At 43.5% G+C, this 27,786-nt stretch overlaps 1 protein-coding gene and 1 long non-coding RNA gene across 2 annotated transcripts; one reads left to right on the forward strand and one right to left on the reverse strand.

The window, feature by feature from the left end:
* Nucleotides 1-2,673: 2,673 nt before the first annotated feature.
* LOC308154802 lies at nucleotides 2,674-5,915 on the forward strand. Its single transcript, XR_013937388.1, has 3 exons — nucleotides 2,674-2,909; nucleotides 4,508-4,636; nucleotides 5,234-5,915. It is a non-coding gene; the product is annotated as an uncharacterized lncRNA (long non-coding RNA).
* Nucleotides 5,916-24,773: 18,858 nt separating this feature from the next.
* Nucleotides 24,774-27,494, reverse strand: LOC308155788 (C-type lectin lectoxin-Enh2-like; the record flags this gene model as incomplete). The annotated part of the gene is made up of 4 exons (XM_080529161.1): nucleotides 24,774-24,841; nucleotides 25,594-25,705; nucleotides 26,862-27,013; nucleotides 27,434-27,494. 4 exons carry the CDS (start codon nucleotides 27,492-27,494, stop codon nucleotides 24,774-24,776), a joined length of 393 nt encoding a protein of 130 aa, XP_080385287.1.
* Nucleotides 27,495-27,786: the final 292 nt, after the last annotated feature.

Here is a 27,786-nt window from a genome sequence, read left to right on the forward strand (position 1 = left end):
TTTGTTGATTTTTTGTTAACTAAATTATAATGTAACAAAAAAGTAAACAGATTTACATTTTCATTGTTTTTGGTTCAATTACATCACTTTATCTATAGATATTGTTTGAAAGAAGATCATAATATATGTTCAAATCTCAAAAAAAAATAACAAAAAAATTCACGGGGGTCCTAATTATACATGCATGTATTATATACCCATATACAGTATATATATATATATATCAGCTGGTTGTCCCCTGCATATGCTTGAATACAGCTTGTTGTCACTACAGGCTGAACTCCCTTTAAGTGGTAATTCATCCATGACAACTGAACATTAGTGCTTCATTTGGACATTTGAAAATGTCAAAAATCTTTTGTTGAAACCAATATGTACACAATTACCATCAAATAAAAGCTGGGACATCTCTACTTTAATCTTACAGTAATTGTTTGAATATCAATTATTATTATTGAATTCATTTCAAATCCAAACTCTTGGAGTGTGTGTGTGTGTGTGTGTGTGTGTGTGTGTGTGTGTGTGTGTTTGTGTGCACGCCTGGCGCACATGCATGTGTGTGTACCTGTGATTGTGTCTAATTGCCATCGTCTACCCATGGTAGGCCATGTGGATGCTAATTAATTTAAGTGAATTGTTCTGTTGACCTCCAGCACTGAAGTACTTTTCTGTGTTTGCTGCATTTTTATTGCCCCCCCATTTCCTGAACATTCTGTGACTTACAACAGCTAATTTGAATAAAACCAATTAGCGAGTGGAACTGTAGGGAGAGACATCTCACAGAACATGGTTTTCACATTTCTGTAGATGGCTGGTTTCAGCCAGACAGGGGTTGAGTGAGAGGTCATGAATAAAACATTAACCCCTTGGGGTCCAGATGACTTCTGCTTGACTTCTTCCACTCTCTTCTTATTGAAGTTCTGTTTAGAAAATCTCTCCCCAGAAACCCAATTCTGAATCCAATTCAGAATATCCCTCTGTATGTCAATGTCATTGTTGTAAAGGAGAAGTCATAATTCCATGATAACATAATAAGGAAAGCATCTATTGTAATGTCCATATATGACAACTGTAATGCTGCTGTAGAAGTAACCACAACATAACACTGTGTGAAAGACGACAAACAAACACTATCTTATCTATCTCTGAGACACCTATCTGTCTCTGTGGCATAAGGGTGTGTTTGTATTCCTATTAATGATTCTGTTTAATGTAAACACCACCGCGTCACTCTGTGCTTGGGCATGTGCGCAACGTTTTTACTGGTAGAAACATTGCCGTGACAGTCAGTCAAGTGCCTCAGCCTGTTGGATTATTTTCAATGATGTCATCAACTGGCTTCCCGTAAGGTCCACAGAACATGGCAGGAAACTCTGGTGGTTCTCATTGCTCAGGGGTAGTGGTGGTCTAGTGGATAGTGAGTTGGACTTGTGATCGGAAGGTTGTGAGTTCAAATCCCGCCTGAAACCACACCACTACTAGTGTGCCCTTGAGTAAGGCACTTAGCCCTCAGTTACTCCTGGGGGAATGTCCCTGTAATTCGTAATTGTAAGTCGCTTTGGATAAAGGCGTCTGCTAAATGGCAAAATTATTATAATTAAAAATTATTATTATGATGCAAGTGATGTTCTACACAGGTTAGAAACTAGAGTGATTGCACCAGTCAATGTTTCAAAGCATAATTGAAGAGTTGAGGTCAAATCTAATGCCGCATTCAAGTGTTCATCATCAATAGGAACTTGGACAGACTCTGCAACCCCGATCTTGGAATTAGCCAAAAGGGAGTTCAATTTTGTGGGAGGTTTCAAGCTTCCAAGAAGCACTTGAATACAACATAAGCTCATGTTGAGAGTGTTGCTCAGTGATTGTGACATACTGCTACGTTTAACAAGTAAAGGCAACAGCAAAAAGTGTCTATTTGTCAGTTAAACCCAGTTCAAACCAAAGATCCGCAACGAGACGAGACCGTTTTAGAACGTCCAGCTTCTAGTTGCAGCGGTCTGAATTATCTTTAATTTGTAATCTTTGGTCTGAACTTGCCTTTATTTGCACACAAGTAAGGTGTCGCATCTTCAACGAGACTTCAACGAGATCATGATGACCACAGTGTATGTGTGTGTGTGTGTGTGTGTGTGTGTGTGTGTGTGTGTGTGTGTGTGTGTGTGTATGTGTGTGTGTGTGTGTGTGTGTGTGTGTGCGTGTATGTGAGTGAGGGTATGTTTGTATGGATGTTGGCTTGTGATGCCCATCATGCATTCTTTAGGAACCTGAAGAAAGTGTTCGCTGTGAGGGAAAGGTCTTTTGTGGGTAGTGGTGGCGTTGGGAATGGTGGGGAGTAGATTAGTGTTTTACTGGAGGCCCTGCTGCAATTTTAATTCACAGTCAATTAAATATTCAGAACTGAGTGGCTGGAGGGTCCAAGAAACATATGCACCTGTGAAAAGGGTGGGGGGGGGGCAAACCCATAGAGATTCATAATAAAGTCATCCACAGGAAAACTATGTGAGGGTTAGTGCACGCACACACACACACACACACACACACACACACACACACACACACAGTTATTGACATTTCAAGGAGATAAACCCTAACCCTGACCATAAATTAATGGTTAACCAAGATATTGGCATTTAAAGGAGGTGAGTGGTATTCGGGACGCAGTCAGAACAAACATTCTGCCATGATGAGAGTTATTCTGGTTCCACTGTTGTTGCTGTTTGTCTGCCTGTTTGGGCCATACGTCCGAGCTGAAACAGAGCTAGACAACCAACCTGACATCTGGACTCAGCTGAGAGAGTTGAAAGACATGGTGGTGCAACAGAGAGTGGAGCTGGCTGTCACCAAGACTGAACTAGAACACACCAAGAACCAGGTGGAGGAGCTGAGAAGACAGGTCTCGGAGACAGGTGATGACAGAATAATATACTGTGAACTGTAGTTAATGTCTGCAATATGAACGGGCAGAGAATATAAGATTGAATGTCTGCACGACAGTATCAATGGCCAGAGAATTTCATGTCTGCACTTTCAGTGGACTGAGAATGTAATATTTCATGTATTATCATGACTGAGAATGTAATATTTAATGTATTTAATATTTAACTACAGACCGGTATCCCTGCTCTCCCTCTTATCTAAAACCATTGAATCCTGGTATCTAACCAATTATCTCACTATCTCCTTCAGAATAACCTCCTTGACCCCCACCAATACGGCTTTAAGGCCGGGCACTCTACTGAGACAGGGGCGATCCACTCTGCTTAAGCTTCCTCCCTCTCCTCTGTTGTCATTCTCCTGAACCTGTCTGCTGCCTTCAACACAGTAAACCACCCGATCCTTCTCTCCGCCCTCTCAGAACCGGGCATCTCTGGCACTCTCCTGGTTTGCTTCCTACCTGGCTGATTGCTCTTACCAGGTGACGTGGAGAGGATCGCTGTCCTTTCCATCAGCCCTCACCACTGGGTGGCTTTGTCCTAGGGCCCTTACTGTTCTCCTTCTATACCAAGTCTCTCGGTTTGGTAATTTCCTCACATGGGTTCTCCTATCACAGCTACGCAGACAACACTCAACTCTTCTCCCCCCCCCCTCTGACTCACATGCGGCAACACGTGTCTCTGCAAGCTTAACCTTAACAAGACTTAGCTACTCTTCCTCCCCAGGAAAGCCTGGCTCCCGATAGCAGCTTGCATCAGATTCAAGACCCAGGTGCTTGCCTACCGGGTGGCAAAGGGAACAGCCCCTGCCTACCTGCAAGCAATGGTCACTCCCAAACACCAGCCCATTCACTCCGCTCTTCCACTTCTGCTAACCGATTCGCTCCACCGCCTCTACGCGGATGTGGCAGTCGCGCTACCAGGTCACGTCTCTTTACTATACTGGCTCCCCGCTGGTGGAACGAGCTTCCCATTGCTGTCAGAACTGCAGAATCATTCCCCATCTTCCGCCATAGACTGAAGACCCATCTCTTCTTCAGGCTACACCTTAACTGTCCCTCCTGAGACATCTATTTACCCTCTACCCCCTGTACTGTTTCCCCAGTGTCATAATAATACATTTTAAAAATCTTCCTTCTTCTAGTGCGACGACTGCCAATGGCCCCAGACCTGAGCATAGATTACTTTTTCCTGCTATTATTGGTGGATAGATGATTCACTTACTTAGTCAAAATGTATTTGTTGTAAGTTGCTTTGGATAAAGGCATCTGCTAAATGCACCCCCCACCCACCCAAAAAAGGCCTCTACCAGGACTGAGCATGTAATATGCAACGTCTATCAGGACTGAGCATAGAATATTTTCTCTTGTTTCAGTCATGGAAGTCAAGGTAATGATTGCAGAGAGACAGCTAGAGATGTTGAATTATATTTTGTTCTTCTTCAGGAACATAGTAATGTTTATTTGTTGCTGTTGCATTGATGAATTGTTGTTGGATTGATGAATTGGCAATTTATATTGAAATGTTATTCTTGTGGTAATGTGAAAACCTTATTACCCTGCTTGTAACAGACCGGCCCAAGGTAGCATTTTCCGTGTCGTTAGGAAGCACTGGACACCATGGGCCTTTCAACGTTCAAACCACCGTCATCTACAAACACATCTTCTCAAACGTCGGTCAGCACTATAACCAAGCCATAGGTATGTTCTTCATCAGTCAACCATTTGGTGTGACTAAATCTGCATAAACACTCTCTGAAGCTCACAGCGAGTAAACTGATGTTTACAATACTACCGTCTCTTTGGTATAGCTTCTTTTTATACATCTGCATATTACATACTGTACATAAACTACCACACTATATAAGCTACCTTAACTGTACATAGCTCATAACTGTATATACCTCTAAACTACTAGTACCTATCACTATCATTGTCATGTTTTTTATATCATGTTCTTATATCACTATTTGCACTTCTGGTTAGATGCTAAACTGCATTTACTTGTACTCTGCAATGACAATAATGTTGAATCTAATCTAATCTAATCTAATATAATCTAGTACTCTCTACTGCAAAGCTTGTATACTCTAACTCTACAATAGTTGGTCCGATGTTGACAATTGTACCAATGATGGAAAAAATGGTGTCATAGATAAGATAATAATAATAATAGAATAATGCATGTACAAATTGTGTAAAATGTAAAATGAATGGTTCAATATTGTAATGTAAGGGGATGGACCTAATGTAAAGGGCTGGACCTGTACTGATATGTCTATGGTCTTCCTTTGACAGGCATTTTCACAGCACCAGTGAAAGGCGTCTATTACTTCAGCTTCACTCTTGGTGACTTCCTCAGGTCAACAGTCATGGGCCTAACATTGATAAAGAACACACAGAGTATAATGCATGTGGGGGAGTGGGGTGATCATCAACAATATAGGTATGCATCTACTGCAGTCATACTAGAGCTTGAGGTGGGAGATGTAGTTTGTATGCAACTCCCACCCAACTACCGTCTTTATGATGATTATAATAATCGTAACACTTTCAGTGGAGCTCTACTCTTCTCTATGTAGGTGGAGCACAGTCGTTTCCTCTCACTTAAGTGTCTTTATATGAGCAGATCATAGCAGATGAGCAGATCGTACTGTTATAGCACAAACACCTACAATTGATACCTAGACCACTAGGAGGCGCTATTGGCTCACAATTAGTTGTGTGTTCTTTGAGGAAGGACAGCAGGGTATTTGTTGTCACCTTAGCCACAACTGAGACTAACAATCTCTCTGTGACTATAAATAGTCTATATAAATGATTAGCCAATGGTTAACCAATGTTAAACACATTAGTTTCCTTTTTCGTCATTATTTCCATGATGCCTTATGTAGTGATGATATTTGCTCAGTTAGACAGTACTATATACTGTATGTGTTATGGTTATTACTGAATATAAAGGCAAATAAATATATACAACAGTGAATAACATTGTCATGCACTGTTTGGGTGAATGCATGTCCCATCAATGTAAGAAGTGAAACATACTGAACAACATGGGTTTGCTGCACTCCAGGGACCCATCCCACCCTGGGAACGAACACTTTGTTCGGCTGCGCTCAGGCTGGCGGTTCAGGACCATGTTCGCACGGACAAACAGACTGAAGCTCAGCTTCTACCCTAGGGCCATTCAGGCCCTGAACACAGCCAAGACCTAGGTTCTAGGCTCTGGACAATCTAGACAATTTGATGGCAGCTACTAGACTGTAAACATAAGTGCAATTGAAATACAACTGTGAACATTCTAAATCTGCTACTGCGACACTTTAAATGAATGAACAAATATTATGTGCAATATGACAACCCATGTTTACATAAGGTTCAGATATAGGAAAAAGTTAGGATATTTATAGCATAGCATAGTATACAGCACAGTGTTTATTGTATAGTAGATAGTGTACATAATGTTAATGTTAATGTTAATTTTATTTATAATGCGCCCCCCATCCAACTTTTACATCGGCCCGGGGCGCAGCCCGGGTAAAGGAACAGATAAAGACAAAGACAAGGAACACAAAAAGCAATCAGACACAGACGACTTAAACGTAAATCTCAGGCAATACAATTCACAACAAATAGGGAGTAGACTTAGGGAATATCATTTAGGAAGAGGTGGGTTTTTAACTTGGCTCTAAAGGAGTCCAGAGTGGGGGCAAACTTGATGGCAGAAGGGAACGCGTTCCACAGGGTCGGTGCTATCACCGCAAAGGCACGGTCACCCATCCTCTTGAGGTTGGTACGTGGGACCCTCAGGCTGAGTTGGGCGTCGGACCTGAGCCTGGGTCTGGGCCTTGAGGAGGTAGACTGGTCCAGGAGGTCCTTGATGTAGGGTGGGGCGAGACTGTTGAGAGCTTTAAAAACAAAGGTGCAGATTTTGAACTTCACTCTCTTCTTCACTGGGAGCCAGTGAAGGGAGATGAGGACAGGGGAGATGTGGTCCCTCATTTTGGTGCCTGACACCAGCCTGGCAGCAGCATTTTGGACTAGCTGCAGGCGGTAGATGGTCTTATCAGGAAGTCCAGCATAGAGTGAGTTGCAGTAGTCAAGCCTAGATGAGATTAGCATGAGGACGACCCTCCTCAGGTCGCTGGGGGTGAGGAAGGACTTGATCTTGGCTATATACATAGGTAGCCTTTATTTATTTATGTCAACTTGGCTCTCTTGTTTTTAGTCTTTTTTCCAAGCACCAGGGGAGCCCCCCCTCCTAAATTTCGTTGTACGGTACCTGTACTGTATACATGACAATAAAGACCATTCATTCATTCATTCATTCACACAGGGGTCAGTATGTATTTAGTTTTTCCTCCGAAACGTCTTGTGACAAGCCCTAGTATGACAGGGTGTATAAGAGGTGATTACAACCACTTGTAACACATCTTTGTTGACCACTTCATCATATCAAACCACAGAGCATTAAAAACAATGTATGCAACTTTATTACTTTATTTATTGTTTTCATCTGTGTCCCAAACTATGCAAAAGTGAATTCCCATTTGCACACATACAGCCTAGACCTATTTTTTGGAGAAGAAATAAAAACATGTGTGTACATTGTAACCTGAATATATCAATAATAAAGTTTAAAATGTTAATGTTGAAGGATCCAACCTGCAGTTACATCAAACAGACAGCAGATGTGCGCAAGTGAGCAGCTCTCAAACCCCTCCCCCTTGGCCCGCCCCTCATGCTTGACCCTCCCATTTCCTGTCCGGACCCCGCCCTCGCTGTAGGCCCCCCTCCCCTGGCCCCCCTGGCCCCACCCTGGGCCATCTGCCAGTGAGGCAGACATTTCCTGCTTCCCAGCTGCCGCCTCCATTTTCTTCCTGCCTTTCTGTAGCAAACAGGATGAATAGAGCCCTTTCAGTGAGTCAGCCCCCCCTCCCCCTTTCCTTTGTGCCGTCGTCACAGGCAACCAGCACCATAGCGCCCCGTAAACAAGGAACCCTCGGCCAAGAGCCCTCATGCACTTTGTTATTGTGTGGGGTTTTAAAGTTTAAAGGGACTAGACTGCATATACTTTTGAACAGAACTTTAGATTGTGAAGAGTGGAGGTATAAGCATTCCAAGATGCAAAGTCATGCACTTAGAAAGGATCAGAATAACAGTTAGGCCTACATATTAGACACACATTCAACATAGACTATAGAATCAAATCATTTGAATGAATGAATGGTCTTTATTTATTGTCATTGCTATAGTACAGGTACCAAACAACGACATTTGGGAGGGGAGGCTCCCTGGTGCTAGGAAAGAAGAAAAAAAACTGAAAAAAACAAGAAGGGAAAGGAGCTGGTTTACATAAATAAAGGCTATGTACACTATTCACTATACTATAATGTACAAATAAAACACTGTGCTGTACTCTATGCTATGCTATACCTATTCTAACATTTCCTATTCTCTGCAACCTTATGTACCCTAGGGTTGTCATATTGCACATAGTGTTATTGCACATTCATTTAAAGTGTCGCATTTGATTCTATAGTCTATGTTGTGTTGATTTTTTAACAGCAAAGCAGGAGACATTTCATCTTCATTTGCAAATAGCAGACTTGTTTGTCTGTTGGAAACAGTACAGGGGGCAGTACTTGATATGGGAATGTCGTTCTTCATGGTGATCAATAGAGGGCGCTCTAGAGTCATGTTTGTCTGGTCTGTGAACAATGGAGTGCAGCACATGTGGCGTCTCTTGTTTCAGGGAGTCCTCCTGACTACATGAGAGGAGATAGAAAGTGGCATGATTCAGAGATAAAGGAGTGTCCCATTTAAAGTCGTCTGTGTGTTTGTGTATGCAGAGAGCATGAGGAGCTGTATTTCAACACATTTGATTTGGTAAGAAAATGCAAGTCAGTCCAAGACTTGGACTCCCCCTCCCCCCTTCCTCTTTTCCTCCCTTTTGCTTGCTGGCCTGGCTCACTGATTCAGGCCTTTTAAGGAAAGAGCCAAGGACACCGAGAAGAAAAGGGGAAAGAGGGAGGAGGGGTAACACTGTCCGAGCTATAAATGGAATGTGTAAGTGTAAGAGTTCTTTTGTGTCTGTTTTAACTCATAACACAGCTGTATTGTGTGTGTGTGTGTGTGTGTGTGTGTGTGTGTGTGTGTGTGTGTGCGTGCGCGCGCGTGTGTGCGCGTGTATATGTGTGTATGCATGACAGTTTATATGTATATGTATACAACATTTCATTTTTAGTTCAGAGACAGTTGCCCACACTGTCCTAGTGAATCACACAAAGGAACTTTCACTTTCCGAATTGATTTGTTCCGTTATCACCACTGTTTTCCACGGACCTTGTGTCTGCCATTATGAGGTGGGCACACAAAGAGCCCATTGAGAGTGTGTGATCTGAGTGGCCATCACGAGGACATGGGTCTGTCTGGAACCCTGGGTCTGTGATTTATCACAACCAATGCCTAATCAGCTCCTAGCAGAACGGAATAACCCTTCTCTCTCTCTTGCTATCTGTTTCTGTCCCTGGTCCCTGCTTTTCAGTTCCATATGCAGACAGTAGGGGGTGATGTTGAACCATGAATGAGAGAGCCCACTGCTAAGTGAAAACATTCCAGCCGTGTGACAACCCCCACACATGAGTAATCATTTACCTCAGTTTGTTAGGCTGTGTCTACACACATTCGTTTATCTACAGCCATAAAGACATTGATATAGCCATGTTGTTCATCAATTGCAATGGCCGGGGCTATTCCGCATGCACATATCCTTCTTTCCCTCTCTCATACACACACACGCACGCACACACACACACACACACACACACACACACACACACACACACACACACACACACACACACACACACACACACAGACACACACACACACACACACACACACACACACACACACACACACACACACACACACACACACACACACACACACACACACACACACACACACACACACACACACACACACACACACACACACACACACACACACACACACACACACACACACACACACACACACACACACACACACACACACACACACACACACACACACACACACACACACACACACACACACACACACACACACACACACACACACACACACACACACACACACACACACACACACACACACACACACACACACACACACACACACACACACACACACACACACACACACACACACACACACACACACACACACACACACACACACACACACACACACACACACACACACAGGCAGTGAGCTCAAACACAGTGACACAGATTGAGGCGAGGAGTGGGGGTTGGGGGATTTAAAGGGCCCCGGTCTTTGACTCAGCGGAGCTGGATCAGTGAAATCTGCCATCTGTCTCTCCTCTCCCTGTGTGCTCCACCACTCACTCCCTGTGTGCTCCACCACTCACGCCCTGTGTGCTCCACCACTCACTCCCATGGCAGGGTAAGAGGATAAGCACTACAGATATCCCTATACTATCATCTATCCAGACACTTATGATGCTGTTCGCTGTCTCTGGTCTAATCATGCTGTATCATTATTTAGTTTATAACACACACACACACACACACACGAACGCAGGCATGCACGCACACAAGCTCTCATCCAAGGTCGGGTCAGGGGGAGTTGCGTCAGTCACATGGCTGAATGAAAGAGTACAAGCCTTAGGGTTTGACCTGGATTCTGTTAATGGATGCTGTCTATAAGAAACATGTGATGCATATAAACACAGGACAAACAAAAACAAGACACACAGACTGTTCATTTTTTGTACTGTCCTCTTTATTAATTGTTGGCACATAATTGCAGAGCCTAGCTCTGGGTGAGTTCTCTAAGCAGCTGCCCTGTCGACAGAGGCATTCTGATGTTGTCAGAGTGTTGAAAGTCTTCTCCTTCTGCCATGGGGGACACAGAGGAGGCAGATGGGGGGGGGGTGTCTCCCTTAAAGGGTCCCAGCTGCTGGTGTGAACTCACTCACCAGCCAATTGGCAGTGTGTGTGTGTGTGTGTGTGTGTGTGTGTGTGTGTGTGTGTGTGTTTGTATGCCCGCATATAGTGCTGCTTTGTGTAGAGGAGAGAGAGATAAAGTGAGAGAGAGAGAGCGAAAGATACTTTCAATATAAAAAATACCTCTTCATTTTAACCACTCACATAGTCAAAACAAAGTAGAGAGAGAAAGGGAGAGAGAGAGTGAGGGAGAGAGGGAGAGAGAGAGAGAGCGTGTGTTTGTGTGTGTTATAATTATGCTGTTGTGTTACAGTTTCCCTGTGCATTTAGCCACTCTGTGATGCTTTATTAACTGTTCATGATTTTTCTCTCTTTCTCTGTCACCACATGGCCAAACAATAGAGCTTCCTCTCCTCTCTCTCTGTCTCTCTCCTCTCTTTCCTCTCTCTCTCACTTCCCAGAGCTCTCAGCCCTGTCCCTGCTTCCTTCCTCACACTATACATGCAAACCAGTGTATGCACATAGTAAACAGTCTGTGAGCTAGCTTGTACTCACCAGACAGATGAGGCACTGTATATAGCAATGTCACTCAACTACTGCATAGTTCATTCACTACACTTCACACACACACACACACACACACACACACACACACACACACATCTCTCTATCCATCCCATTGTTCTCTGTTTGTGACTCACACACACAGACACACACATCCACTGACTGTGGGGAACTCACAGCACAGTGGCAGCATCCGCCCTGTTGACTTCATAGCAGAACGTCAGGGACAAGTTCACACTTGTGTTCAGAGACGACAAAGACTCAATTGTTTGCCCTATTGTTTGAGTCTATTTTACTCGTCCTGTAGTCATATACCACTGTCTGACTAGTCACCAAGTGCATCATTATCTACACACGCTTATACTGAACACCCACATGCTCTTTTTATATTTTTCGTCCATGACTTTGTATGTGGTAGGGCGTCATTTACATGAAAGATGGTGCGTTGTTTCCATTTTGCAAATCAGGGGGAAGATTTGCTTATGCCTTCAAAAAGCCCTTTGTCTCTGTGTTTGTATGTGTGTGGATGTGTGTGTGGGTTTGTTATTCGTTGTAAGCCATACAGCAGTCTTCATTATTCAGAACATAGTTTTTACAGAGCCTTTCCTCAGGCCCAGTCTCGCTCTCTCTGTAAACCAGTTGGGGGAGCTCCAAGCCCACAGTACACTTCTACCCTAAATACAGTCTCAGTGTTGCAATGCAGCATGCTGGGAACGGCCTTGAAGTAAGCAGATTTAGTATCAGCATTGATTCTCATTCCACACAGTTTAAGGTCACATACAAGCATGCTGGACATAATTCACATGATGATAAGAAACATCTTTAAACACACACACACACACACACACACTCACACACTCACACACTCACACACGCACACACGCACACACGCACACACGCACACACACACGCGCACACACACACACACACACACACACACACACACACACACACACACACACACACACCAGAGAGAGATGGTAAAGCCTCTTATCGGAGAAGGACAGTTGTGAGCTGGGGCCTGGGATGTTATGGCTGGGGATCCCTACATGATTACAGCCCTCCTATTGGGCTGTCTGCTGGGGTCTCTGCTGGGATAGAGTGGGGATCCTCACCAGGATGTGTTTAATCTATTTCCACTCTCACGCGTGCCACTCTGTGGGGAGAGAATGTTAAGCAAATTTCCAGTCTTTCAAGTTCAAGCTAGGCCCAGGAGTGTAAAGAAGGTTATTCCTGTGAAATCTCTATAGAGAGCGAGAGTGAAGAAGAAAGATAGGGAACTTTATATCCTAATGAGAAAAGTTCGATGGAGTTTGGGAAAGAAGGAATTGAGAGAGAGGATAGATAATAATAATAATACATAAAAAAAAAAGAATATGAGGCAAAGAGGAAAAAGGGTAGTCGTGTGTTTGAGAGAAGGGAAGAGAGCTGGAGGGCAGGATGGCTGAGGATTGCCAGGCCAATTCTGACCTCAGTGAATCAGAACCTGTGTAATCCTGTAATTGTGTAGGGGCGGTGGGACTATCTAATCTGTCACAAAATGGGACAACGGTATTCTAAGTACCTGGCCTCTTGGGTTGAGAGAGAAAGCGGTCCGTGTTTGTCTGTGTCTCTCTGTTCAGGACATGTACTATTCACGGATCGAGAGGTTCCATTGTGTGATTCTGTAGTGCAGCAGGATCTTCTGAGAGAGCCTGGCCTGTGTTGGCTCTGCTTGCATGACGCTGCACATCTGTTTCTAATCAGACCTTGGCTCAGCGTCTCCCCCGCCGCTTCCTGTCCCTGGGACAGACGAGCGGGGGTTCTGTCTCTGTTGTGTCAGGGAGGGAGGGAGGGAGGGAGTTGGTATGCAGGGAGACTGCATTAGATACTGTAGACTAGAGTAACAAACGCACACATTTGCCTGATTTGCCAGGATTATCTCCTCTCCTGCTGTACACACACACACACACACACACACACATACATACACACACACACACACACACACACACACACACACACACACACACACACACACACACAATTCTAAATTCCATGTAATTTGATCTTCAGTCATGGCAGCCCCTGTATGTTTATGAAAGGGAAGAAAAGGTTGAGGAACATTTCTCTGTGGGTTTGCCCAGAATCATTTGGGGGGAAGGGGGAGAGTGGATTGTTCAAGGACATTAGTTGCTTGGAACAGAAACTTCGAGCTAAGAAAGAAAACGATATAAGAAGATTGCTAGAACAAGGTTTAAAAAAAAGAGGAAAGGTACTGGATTGAAACAACAAATGTTATGATAACTCTCATCCTCTTCCTCATCATCATCATCGTCATCATTATTATCAGCAAAATCATCATTATCTTCTTCATTACAATGTGAGAATATTTCTCACAACAACACAGATATTGCAATAAAACCTGTTCTGCTAAGTCGACATTTCTCTGATGAGAAACATAAATAAACAGACATTTGGTCTGTTTCAGTAATAACACCCCTGTGTGTGTGTGTGTGTGTGTGTGTGTGTGTGTGTGTGTGTATGGTTGCAAGTATGGTATGATGTCATGCACACTGCACTACCCTCCCTGGACAGGAGAGGACACTGCTGCAGATATGTGTGGCTGTGTATCAGAGGGCTTGCACATAGGCGCATGTGTGTGATGCTGAATTCTGACTTAAAGGGATACTGCATCTCAATCTGAAACATATGGGTCAAGTGCAGCTCTGTGCTTTGGTCTATAGGGGTCAGTGTTGCTGGTGCGAAGGGTTGTGAGATAGTGGAGTCAGATGACTGAATGGGATTATCAACCATGTTTTGAATCTCCAGCCAGATGGAGCTATTGTAGAGGGAAGAGAGGAGGAGAGGAGATGGGCACAGTCACATAGTCCCTCCCACTGTTACACTGTCACACTGACGCAGTCCATGCTGGAAATAGGGTTAGACGACAAATCCTCTCAAATGTTACACTATTATTGTATTGAAAAAGAAGAGAACGCACACCACAGAAAACTTGAGTGAGGTGCTTGCGACGGAGCAGAATACTAAAGGATAAAGTAGAAGCCGCACACTCTTGTTCCAAATGTTGTCCACTGTTGTCAATAAATTCACACTATTATTATATACCTGTTGTGCGTGTGTGTGTGCGCACATGCGTGTGTGCATGTGAATGTGCATGCATGTGTGCATATGTACGTGCATGTGTGTTTGGGTTTGTGTGCATGTGTGTGATTGCGTGTGCACAGCTGTATTCTGCAGTATCTAAAGCAGATGGGTTTTCTATGTATTGAGGTACAGAACGTCTTTGAGGAGCTGGCAATAGCCTTGCGTATTGGAATCCAAATACATAGCGCTTCATTGTTGGGATCTCACTATGCATTCAAGTGTCCGTATTCTAAAATTAGTGAGATTAAAAGTAAATAGGGAGCAATTTATGTCGGTACCAATACATATACATAAAACCTTGTATCCATCACAAGCGGTTTCTATAGTATTTCTCAATTGCAACTGCATTCCCCTTAAACATTGCTGCAAGAAGCATTCTGGCTGTAGTTCCATGCCTTGGCCATAGTGGGGGGTACGTGGGCCATGTGCCATGTGTCTGCCTCAGTGATATCAGCAGGGCTCTCTAAGAGAGAACATCTGGTAGGAGCCAAAGAGGAGAGGATGAAATGGTGTGAGTAGAGGAGGGAGGGAAGTGGATGAAAGGATCATTGAGAAAGAGGTACAGGCCTACTGTATGCTGTATGAACCTAAACCTTATGTTTTGGTAATGAAAGTGAGAGGAATACGGGCATCTCTCCTATTTGATTGTTTCTAATTTACATATTTTTTATTAGAACCAACTGAACATTGGCTCTATGAATCCTCAGTGTCAGTCAGTGTGTGTGTGTGTGTGTGTGTGTGTGTGTGTGTGTGTGTGTGTGTGTATGTGTGTGTGAGAGAGAGAGAGAGAGAGAGATGTATGATTACATGACCAAGTGATCCCCTCCATAGATTATCCCATTTGTCAAAAAGGGCAAATGTTATCCTTCTAGGAACCAAGAAGGGCATGAGCTCAGGATTAAGAGCAAACCAGAGATTTACATTCAATTAGCAACCGGTGTGTGTGTCTGTGTGTGTGTGTGTGTGTGTGTGTGTGTGTGTGTGTGTGCGCGCGCGCGTCCCATAGGAAGTGTCCATTTCCATCTAAATGTTTCATGTCCTGTGCTGTGTTGTATAGTTTGTAATCAGTCTTATCGCCACTGCCCCCAGCCTTGAGGGTTTGTGTGTGAAGAGATAAAGGTCAGGGATCTCTGAGAGTGGAGTGATAGGCCCAATGGGAGTATGAAAGCTCTTTGGGAATGTTTCAGCCAGTGTACTCTTGTAACGGCCACTCTTATGTCACTGTTTAGTGGATCCTGGTGTCGTCAACGAACTGTGAGTGTCAATTATTTAATAGGTGTAATTAGCTATGTTCAAAGACCTGTGTTTAAGACCGGGCTGAACCCCAACCTTGGCCTTAGAGAACCTGCCTTATGGCGCTTTTCCACTACCTCGCCGACCCGTGCCGTACCGCGTGAGCCCGGTTTGTTTTGCTTTCTCTACTGCCAACCGAGCCGGGCCGAGCCGTTTTAGTTCTCATTTCAGAGGGGTAGCGAGAGGTACTTTTTGCCAGGCTGTGTGTGACGTGTGACGCTGCAGACCGTTGATTGGTCAATGGAAATCGTCACAACATCGTCATCCCATGTTCAGAGTTCACCCTTAACCGCCATTTTTAAATACCACAACAGATTTCGCTCTCGGAAAATGTCACTTACTGTTTCTGTAATAACTTTTTAATAAAGATTATTGATTCAATGCATCATAACTCTTATTTACAACAAGCATAACAAGTGCTGTGCCTATGCTAGACATGCATTGTCGGTGACATATCTGAATATAAGTCTGAAAAAATGTTTTCTGAATAAAAGTCCTAAAAAAATAATCTCAGAATAAAAGTCCTAAGAAAATAATTTCAGAATAAAAGTCCAAAAAAAAAGAAAATCTGAATAAAAGTAAAAAAAAATTCTTTTCTGAATAAAAGTCCTAAAAAATAATTTCAGAATAAAAGTCTGATTTTTACCCCTCTCGAAGTACCCCTTTCGAACTGGAACTAAAAACGGCACGGGTACGAGAAAGCAAAACAAACCGGGATCACGCGGCCCGGCACGGTACGGCACTGTAGTGGAAAAGCGCCATTAGTGTTCTTTTGTTAGTGTACTGTATACTGATAAGGTGCCAGAAATTTACTCCCAACTTTTCTGTTAAATTTACTCCCATCATTTCATGTCATTGTCTCTCTCACATTGCCTGTGATGTAGTGGAGGGTAAAGTAATGTAAATGCTCTTTACCCTCCTTTTTTCGACCACGACATCCTTACCCTTTGTTTGGGTAATCGCTACAGTTGCCCACCAACAACCTATTCTAGAGAGCTTTCCCTCTGAACTCTCAGTGGAGGCTAGATGGTATACTTTCTTATTTCACTCCATTACAATAAGCTTGTCCTCCCTTCCATGCATTACAATGAGCCTGTCCTCCAATTTCTTCTACCAGCCTCCATATATTTACGATATATCTTGTGCCATCTGGTCTGGCCTGGAACTCGATTGGGTAGCTTTGCTGAAATACAGAGAGGGAGAGGGAGAGGGAGAGAGAATATGTGGTGCAGCATTTTGACCTGTAGGTTAGAAGTTTCTATCTCTGCACCTAGAGTGAGTTCAGTAGGACATGGCTGAGGGTATGAGGCTGTGTGGCGTATAGCCAAGTGGGCATAGGCCAAGACCCCTGTGTTATTGCTAAGGTCAAGTGTGTTGGCATGCAATAGGAGTGGCCCTCAGCTTACACCCTTCCTCTCCTCCTCCTCTTCCTCGGCCCCTCCGGTGCTGGGTCATGAGGGTGTTAATCACTGTGTTTGTGTGCAACAGTGGGTGTCTGTATACCCTCCACGAGCATCTGGAACGCAGACTTGCCTAAACGATTGCCCACTCATAAGCCAGCTTATCTGATTAATAGATCCGGCCAAACGATGGGCGAGATTGGAGGGCTTTTTATATTATTATTTTTTTCCCATCACATTTGTCTGGGGGATAACTGACTCAGCTGGGTGATAAGGTTGTTTGGCCTTAGTGACACTGGCAGTCAGACATGGCAGACTGATCTGTGTGGTTCAGGGTGGACATGGACAGTGTCTGTGTCATGGCTTGTAGCCTACTTGTGGTCTATTTCCCTACAAGTTGTAGGGAAATAGACCAGGAGAACAGACATTTCTATACATTGATGCTAATACTAAATGAACCATGACGGGGGTGGTTTTACTTTTAAGAATAACTCTGCCTCTCTCTCTCTCTCTCTCTCTCTCTCTCTCTCTCTCTCACACACACACACACACACACACACACACACACACACACACACACGCACACACGCACACACACACACGCACACGCTCACACTCACACACACACATGCACACACATGCGCACACGTGCACACACACACACACACACACACACACACACAAAAAGCTCAGAGGGAGGTAACCTTTGACTCCTATTTTTCAGGTTGAGCAGATGTCTCCATTGGCAGCCCTGCGGAGCCCTTGTCCTCTGTGAGTGTATATGTGTGTGTTTGTGTTTGGGGGTGTGTTTAGCTGGACGGAAAGACACACTAGCGGCATAAGGCTGCTCCAAAGGGAAGCTAATTCATTCCACACTCCGACACCCACTGACAAAGAGCCCTTTAGTTTTTACAAATAGGCTGTCTCCAGACCCCAGCAACCAGCCCTCAGTACCCAACCCCCAGCCCCCAACCCCCAGCCCCCAGCCCCCAGTCCCCAGTCCCCAGCCACCAGCCTTCTCTCGTGGGCCATTGAGCATTGTAATAATGGAGGAGCGTGTGGCCTGCTGACAAATGCCATCCCTGCTGATGTGATGGAATGGAGGTGGCGGGTCTGGCAGCGTGTGCCCTCAAACACTCACTCACGCACGCACGCACGCACGCACGCACGCATGCACGCACACACACACACACACACACACACACACACACACACACACACACACACACACACACACACACACACACAATGTGAAGAGGCTTTTATCCAACAGAGGCCCATCTGCAGGGTCATCGTTAAATCCCATCCTTTCACCATATAATACACTTTGTACCCAGAGCAGCAAAACTGCAACAAGCTCTCTAGAAGTGTTGAAAAAGTATACTCTCTGACTTATCACATTCATCTCTTTGATACTTTCCTGCTTGTAAGTGCAAGTGTTTATTACTCTGTTCAGCTCCATTTTCTCCAACCCCTGAAGACATTCTTTATCATGTGGCCAAATATCCTGTCTCTGTGTGTTGTATTTTCGAGAAAATAGGGCTCGTATTTACAGTAACTTCAAAAAAGCCTAGAGAAACCAAGGCAAACCACAGCAACAGTTACGAGACGGCACTATGAACTCGAGTGCGACCTGTATGTCAGAACCTTGATCTGGACCTGTATGTCCGAACCTTGATCCATAACAATAAAGCCAGATCAACCACACTTTTTGATATTTATTGACCGTGAACTGTCTTCTTATACTTTATTGTGTGTTGTCCATAGCCAATTTCAAGGCGTCAGCCATGTCATCTCAAGGTCGTCGGTTCGATTCCGGCCGCGGACATGTATTACTGCCTGTCATCCCTGCTCTCTCTCACCCATCTTTCCTGTCAATATCTACTGCCTCTATCCCATTAAAGCAGAAATGCCCTAAAAATGGCGTACATAGTTACTAACTGACGCTAGGAGTTAGAGCTATAGTCCTGATACGGTCATAGTCATAAAAATGGTCACACTGATCGTTAGCCTAATGAATAATAGCCGGGCTAGCATTAACGTCAGCAGAGTTTACCAGCGCTAAATAAGTCGCATAATATAGGCTATAAGACCCTGAGTAATTCCCTATTCTTTAGAGAAATAATACCTACATATGTGAACTAATGTATAGGCTAGCTCTCGGGTGATACGCACTCACCCCGCCTACGCCGTCTAAAGGCCGGTTTAGGCTTCTGCGTCGAATTTACGTGCGGCTACGCCGTAGACTACGCGAGGGCTATCCAAGTTTATAGTTCGACGTTGGTCCGCGCTGCAATTACACCGTCACATCGCTAGGTGGCAGTGTGTTTTCAGCCCCTGTGCTGTGCCTCTTCCGGTTAGGAACTCAACGGAGCTCAAAGCTCAAAGCGGCATAATAGCGATCTTTTTGTTGGTATGCTTGTTGTAAATAAAAGTTCTATGATGCATTGAAATGACATTAAACTAAGATAATACGATGGTTATAATAATTTTTCAAATCTTTATTAATAAGTAATTACAGAAAAGTGAATGACATTTCTGTCATGACTTCCGCATTTTGGGCGACGAGAGAGTCGAGACTTGTCTGAATCATGTGCTACCAAGCGGACCAATCACAGAGCTTACGGTTACGTGCGCTCTGACGCGTGGTTAGATTTTTTGAGAGGAGCACGTCAAGGCTACGCACGGTCATGCGGGACTACGTAAGCTTACGCGTAGCCTACGGCGTCGACTTTACGCAGAAGCCTAAACCGGCCTTAAGTGTTATCCCTTATCACTTATCAGACCCCTGAAATGCCCCTCATGATCTTCATATGCGATATCCCTTCAATCCCTCAATGACCCGGACCCCCTGGGACTCAAATTTAAATATGGAAAGATATCGGCCTACATAGATGCACAATATCAAGCTTATGGGTCGCAAAGGTCCTGGACAAATCGTCTGCTAAATGACTGTAACCCCTTAGGCGACATTTGCACTTGATCAAATAGGCTAAAGACTACAAAATACATCAAATAGCCTACGAAACATGCATTGATTTATAGCCGATGCCGTTGATAAAGCAAAAGATATACATGTATTTACAACTATATACGATTCAATGCGTGAATCTCAGTCGGGGAGTTAATTTGTATTTCTATCATGCTTTTCATTTCGTTTTATTCTGTGTTTAGAACAACAAAATATGGTGTCTGGAAAGTCAACCTATGCTTAACTATAGGTGAAATAGGCTATGTTTGCTTTGTTTTGATATAAGGCGTTCGTGGATGTTTTGACAACATTATTATGAATATAAATAGGCTAATACAATGAATATTAGCCTATTACAATCATGAAAATCAGAATTATGTTCATGTTTCTATAAGAATCGCCCTTCATCTACAGAAAGAGGAGGTAACCTGCATGCCATACTGTACCAATTCACTATCATCGTCATGTTCTTATATCACATGTTTTTATATCATGTTATTATATCACTATTTGCGCTTCTGTTTAGATGATGAATTGCATTTCATTGTCTGGTATTTGTACTCTGCAATGACAATAAGATCTAATCTAATCTAATATTTGTTTTTTAATTTGATTGATAATTACAATCATTATTATTTTCATATTTCTGTAGGCCGACTAATCACCCTTCATCTACAGAAAGAGGAGGTAAAACAACAAAAGAACAATAGGAACGAAGTCGGCCAGATGATTCACGCGGAGTGCTATGCCGTACAAAGGCAAAAGGCAGTAACTTAAATTTTGGTCAAAATTAGTTAAAATCATATTTGTGACATACATCAAATATGATGTATCTACTCTGTGCTTATGTAACGGAGTTGAAAGTTCCTTGTGGTTAATATTAAATCCTGCGTCATTGGGTCGTGACTTTTAATTTGAAATCTTGCTATATAGTTGTGGCATCGTTGTCATCCTGCAGCAGAAGGGACAATAGCTGTTGCAGGTAGGTTGGGCAACCAAAGGGTCTGCAGGAAAAGTTATTAAAAAACCTAATATCTTTGTATTACACATGTCACTTAAATGTCCGTTTTTGTATGACATATAAGCCAACCTGTGAATCACGTTCTTGTGATATTTGACACCGTAATGTAACTTTTATTTGATATTTATGTTATTTCTGTTTGACCTTGAAGCACGTTTGCATTGATTGGATGAAAAGCTAATGTGGAATTTATTTTGTCTAGGCGGACCAGAGATTCATGCCAATTGTTTTGTTTATTTGATGACCCATTGTGCAGGTAACTTATTACATATGTTGTTTGAGTTCTATGTTCTGGTGCATTTTGTAAGAGTCCACTCGTTGCGTTGCTAGCATTCGCGATCTAGGGCATGGCTAGTCAGTAATGTCATGTTACATTCCACATGTAGTACTTTTTTCCGCCACACGAGTGTGTGAGTGCTGTTCTGCAGGATAAATATTAGAAATGGATGAAGTATTGTTCTGAATTGTATGTTGTGTGTCTGATCGACATAGTGTTTGAGTGCTTTTGACATGTCATTGATTGTATGTAGTATGTTGTGGTGAATGTTGTGAGCCTGAGCAGAAGGGACAATAGCGGCAGGCGGACCAGAGATTCATGCTAATTGTTTTGTTTATTTGATGACCCATTGTGCAGGCAATACAAGCTGCTTCATCCACCATCCTGAGAGTGTCCCAATCCCTTCAGTACAGCCAAACACAACGCAGGTTACAGTTGGTGGAGGATGCAAGTAGCATCCATACTCAATGGATGTATGGTGGTTGCACTGGTGGTTGCACAGGCGGTTGAGCATGCAGTGCCCTACTGGTGAGATGAAGTGGGTCATGGACTACTAAGAGTATTAATTAATTGTTGTCTACAATATTTGTGGTGTGATTGTCAGAATGGGATTTAAAAAGGACCCCCCCCCCCTCTATTGATCTCCTTTTTCTTATCCTTCATGTTCACATGGAATCTGGTATAGTGACCTGTGTTGCTCTCTCTCTCTCTCTCTGAAAACTGATCATGAGGTTTTGTTCTAGTAGTTCTAGGATCCAGGGCAGATATCTTTGGCTTTCTTTGCATGGAGTCAATTGCGCAGCTTTTCATTAGTTTTCCTTTTCTTCAGAGGTGTGAACTAATGGTGTTAATGGAATTGTGTATCTGCCTACTCCTATAATAGAGGCTCACCTATGTTCACGCTTACCTTGACCTTCTCAGCTCCAGCAGTATCTTGCAATGTGAAATGTGTCCGTCAAGCGCGCGCGCACGCACACACACACACACACACACACACACACACACACACACACAGACAGGGGAGGGAGAGAGAGAGAGAGGGAGAGAGAGAGGGAGAGAGAGAGAGAGTGGGAGAGAGAGGGAGAAGGAGAGAGAGAGAAGGAGAGGAGAGAGAGAGAATGAGAGAGAGAGAGAGAAAGAGAGAGAGAGGGAGAGAGAGAAGGAGAGAGAGAGGACTGTTGGTGACAAGTGAAGTGTATCCCCCCTCCTCACCCCTCCACCAGATCACCCTCGTTTCTGCGAGTGTGTGTGTGTGAGTGTGTCTCTGTGTGTGTGTATTTTGTGTGTGTTATTTCATTGTGTAATTCAAGTATTTTATTTAGTTTGTTTTAAGGCTCTTGGGAGATAAGCCAATGGGAGGGATGGTTCTTCTAATATCAAAAGTAAAGAATGTTATTAAATAATGTATACTATATAAAGTACGTTTATTTTCTTTAAACTACCCAGCAAGTCTATCGTCCAAACCACCTTTAAACCTTTTCTTTGACCAAATTAAGACTTTGCAAGCCCACACATTATCTTCTGGGACTCATTTATCTACACTGAACAAAAATATAAACGCAACACTAATACACTATTAACACTTTCGTTTTTGCGCCGATCTTTCACGAGTTTGAAATCAAAGAACTAAGACTTTTTCTATGTACACAAAAGTCCTATTTCTCTAAAATGTTGTTCTCGGATTAGTTTAAATGTGTGTTAGTTAGTGAGCACTTCTCCTTATAGAGATAATCCTCCACCTGACAGGTGTATCAGGCGTATCCAGATGCTGATTAGACAGCAGGATTATTACACAGATGTGCCTGAGGCTGGTCACAGTAAAAGGCCACTAAGGGTGTTTTCTCACTAGAACATTTGCTTCACTTGGAATCAGAGTTTAGGATAAAATTCGCTTTGCTCTGCGACGTTTGAAGCTGTGAGAATGCGCATTCGAAGTCACTCCCGGAGCAAATATCCGACGGATGCTCTGCTTGAAAAGGGTGGTTTCACTCGTTAGAAACGACGCATCGAGGCCGTCCATAGGAAAACAGCGCATGCGTGTTGATCTGGATAAGAGCGGGACGAACAATTTTCCATTATTATGACCAATCATCTACCACGTCTGTTGCTTCGATTGCGTGTTACTTCGTTTACATTAAGGATTGTGAGGACGCAAATCAGAGAAGTAATTTACGCAACAATGTTGCAAACTCATCCACTTTCTCCGGCTCATGATTCAGATTGTCATGTGAGAACATGACCTCAAATGTGCAGTTTTATCACACAGCACAATGCCACGGATGTCGCAGGTTTTGAGGGAGCGTGCAATGTCAGTTCAGTGTAGTCGTCTACTGTCCTCTACTCGCTTGATTGAAATTTAACTAAAAAGCTAAAACGTCACCAACAAATCATTCAGTAAGTTGAATTGAGTCCATTTTAATGCAAGGATAATAGTTTGTGTGATTTTTAAATTAATATCTTTGTTTTTATAGGGTCTTTGACACACTGTAGATTAGGATGTCACTAGCAAATGTCAATTTCTTTTTGATTCACACAAATTCCCCAGTCCCTGCCAGTGACAAACTTACCCATAACCACTATTCACATGATGGTGCAGAAACTGCATTGCATGTGCTGGATTTGCACTACACGTAATGCTTTGTAGTAAAATAAAATAAACATTTCCAGCCACTTTCTTGAACATTTGAATTCATTGTTGCAAACACAATTATGGATGAGATTATTTTCCATTAATGGATTCTTTTTAGTCACTTGGTTATAGACCATTGTTGTAGAGTGACTGAGATGATGTCCTATTGACTGCTTTTTCCTCTCCACCATTCAACTTTGTAGATGTTTGTAAGTCTCCAAGCTTCAGAAAACTGTATTTAGACTTTTTTTTTTGCTCCTTCTATCACAGAGACTGCCAATGGCCCCGGGCCTGAGCTAGATTACTCTTCCTGCTACGACTGGTGGATTGATGATTCACTTGCTTACAAATGTATTCATTGTAAGTCGCTTTGGAATAAGGCGTCTGAGAAATGCCAAAAATGTAAACGTAATGAATGATGACTGGTATCAAACGCATGTGGCAGCAATATACATTTTTATTGCAATAATTTCAGCAGATGGACATCAGCGTCAAGAGAACAGGCAGAAGATGACCCGTGTGTCCAGTCATCTCCACACTGGTGAGGTCTGAGGTCACAGCTCTCGGGAACATATAGAGGTGAACTTATAGCCGCAGAACCCGTCGTTCCACTTCCGGCCCGCTAGAGAGGAGAGCGAGAGAACAGCACAGCTGGTAAGAATTCATATGGTAAATGGACTGACTTATATAGCGCCTTACAACGGCCTCTCATTCACCCATTCACACACACGGCGGCAAGCTACCATGCAAGGCGCCGGCCCGCTCATTGGGAGCAATTTAGGGGGTTAAGTGTCTTGCCCAAGGACACTCCGACATGTGGCCAGCCGGGGCTCGAACCACCGATCTGCCGACATTGCGATCATTAGATGCCGGCTCTACCTCCTGCGCCACAGCCGCCCCAGACTGACAATCTGGCAATTGACAGCATTTTCTTTCAAAGGTGCAGATTCTGACTAGAGAAATACAGCACACACTAATGAACATAAGTTGAGATTCATTTTAAAACTAGAAGAGCCGTGAGGGGTCTTATATGTTTTTTAAAAATCTTTTTACTTGATCAAATTTCAGGACCCTCCTTCCATGACGTTTCCTAGATATGTGTTCTACCACCCAGTATCCTTACATTTTCTAAATCACTTCAGGATAAGATAGTATAAAGCTGTTTTGCAGTGTGTAGGAGGCAGGCTAAAAAAAAAGAAGTGCCCTCTAATGATCTGTGTGTAAATAGCAGATTTACATTCTAAAAAGGGGGTCTATTTGACACCCAAAGGCAGCTCTACTAGTAGGTAAAATAGGCACGGCTGTTGTAGTGTTAACTCCCATAAAAGGCATTCATCTATATTTACATGAAAACAATGAATAGCTGTACAGTACCACCCCAGTTCATTAGTAGACAGTGCTCCTTCTCTTTGTGGTTGTTGGGCTCTCCTCTGTTCCAGTTGGTGTAGGAGAAGACAGTCCCGTCGCTCCACAGCCAAACGCCCTCCTGCGTAGAAGACAGAACTGACATATACATACATGCTGGTGGAGGCTATGGGAGGCTATGGGAGGCTGGTGGAGGCTGGTGGAGGCTGGGGGAGGCTGGTGGAGGCTGGTGGAGGCTAGGGGAGGCTGGGGGAGGCTGGGGGAACTGAAACTGACGGTTCTCCTCAAGCACTTCCTCCAGGAAACTCGGCTTTATATTTTTAACCATTTCATGGTTCAACAGGTAAGAATTCATTTAACAATTCAACTGTTCACCAAGTGTTTCAGTAACTACTAAGTGAATGAATCGTCATTGACCGGTTGTTAACATGACTAAGTCGGAGGGACACAGGATGACAGAGACGTACAGTGACAGCATCGTGACCACCGATCCAGCTGAGGCGCCTCCACAGGATCAAGCTCAGAGCGAAGTTATATTCTCCTCTGCTGTGGACAGATGCCAGGTTCCCTCCCTGGGACACACAGCCCGTCTAGAGAGAGAGAGAGAGACAGACAGACAGACAGAGAGAGAGTCAGAGAGAGAGTCAGAGAGAGAGACAGACAGACAGACAGAGAGAGAGACAGAGAGCGAGAGACAGAACCCACAAAATTTTACTCTAGCCTGATACACCAGGTCATCTGTGTTACTCTATAGTAGAGTACAGTCAAGCCACACCATTTGGAACATGCGTCAGTCTATAAATAATAATAATACATTACTTATATAGCGCTTTTCTAGACACTCAGACACTTTACAAACTGAAAAGATCGAGTAGTAACATAAAAAGAAACAATAAATAAAATAAAGTAGAGGGGTCCAATACATTTTTCGATTGCTAAATCTAATCTCGGCATTTAAAAAAAAAAAGTGGTCATATCATATCGATCTTATCATGTCTATACATCATATTATCATTTTTAGATTACTAAATCTAAATCAAAGTGTCTTTGTAGGACAATCTACTCTGTATACTGCAATTACACCTAGATTTTCGGGCGGAGAAGCGGCGAACAAGCAACGCCAGCGTCCTCTCTCGACCGGCATCTCTTAAAAAGGTATGTAGTGGTATGAGTCCATGCTTGGTTAAATAACAGACACATTTAATCATTCCTATGTTGTTAAATCCATCGGGGCAGGGGGGGGTGCACAAGATGGAGTAATGGGACTCAGCACAAACCTCTGCTTCAGCCCATGTGGTTGTGTTGGGGTTGAACCTGTAGCAGCGAGCGCCGAACACAGACCAGCCAGAGGGGCAGGTGTCATTGTCTGCTGCCCTCCTGTTCCTCTCCACCGGCCCCACCTCCACCTCCACCTGCACCCCCTCCAGGTCTGGAAGGAGAGAGTCATCAACAATTTTTTTTACATTTTGGTCATTTAGCAGACGCCTTATTCTAAAGCGACTTACAATCGCTACATTTGTCTACGCAAGAGAATCAACAATCCACCAGTCGTAGCAGGAAGAGTAATCTAGCTCAGGCCCGGGGCCATTGATAGTCTCTTTTTAATATATATATATGGACACTTGAGAAACAGAGATACAGTACAAGGGGGCAATATAAGTTTTAGGGGACACAGTAAAGGGGAAAAGCAGGTGTCTTCAGGAGACGCAGTGCTGGGGGGTAGTAGATGTCTCAGGAGGAGCAGTTAAGGTGTAACCTGAAGAGATGAGTAGTGACTCTGCAGTTCTGACAGCTCAACTGGTTCACATGGGACGTACTGCACGTACACACATCCCATTCACTCACTTACTTGCGTCACTCAGGGCCGCCACAGCACAGATCAGCAGAGAAATGGCCAACAACATCGCCATGGTGATGATGGGTTTCTAATCAGAGGATAATAATGCAAAAAAACAATCTTCAGGTCAATGAGACAGTAAATAATAACTTTTTATTTGTATAGCACTTTTCCTCAAAGTGCTCCAATCATTATATAAACATTATTTTATTAGTTAGTCATTTAAAGGCAATATTAAAAAGTTGGGTTTTTAGTCTTGACTGAGGTTGCATCCCTAATGTAAACTGGCAGTGCATTCCACAATCTGGGTGCATAACATGAGAATGCAGCCTCACCAAACCTCTTCTTTTGTACTTGTGGTACAC

Source organism: Nansenia antarctica (genome assembly GCF_963989245.1).
Source record: "Nansenia antarctica genome assembly, chromosome: 4".
Lineage (NCBI taxonomy): Eukaryota > Metazoa > Chordata > Actinopteri > Argentiniformes > Microstomatidae > Nansenia > Nansenia antarctica.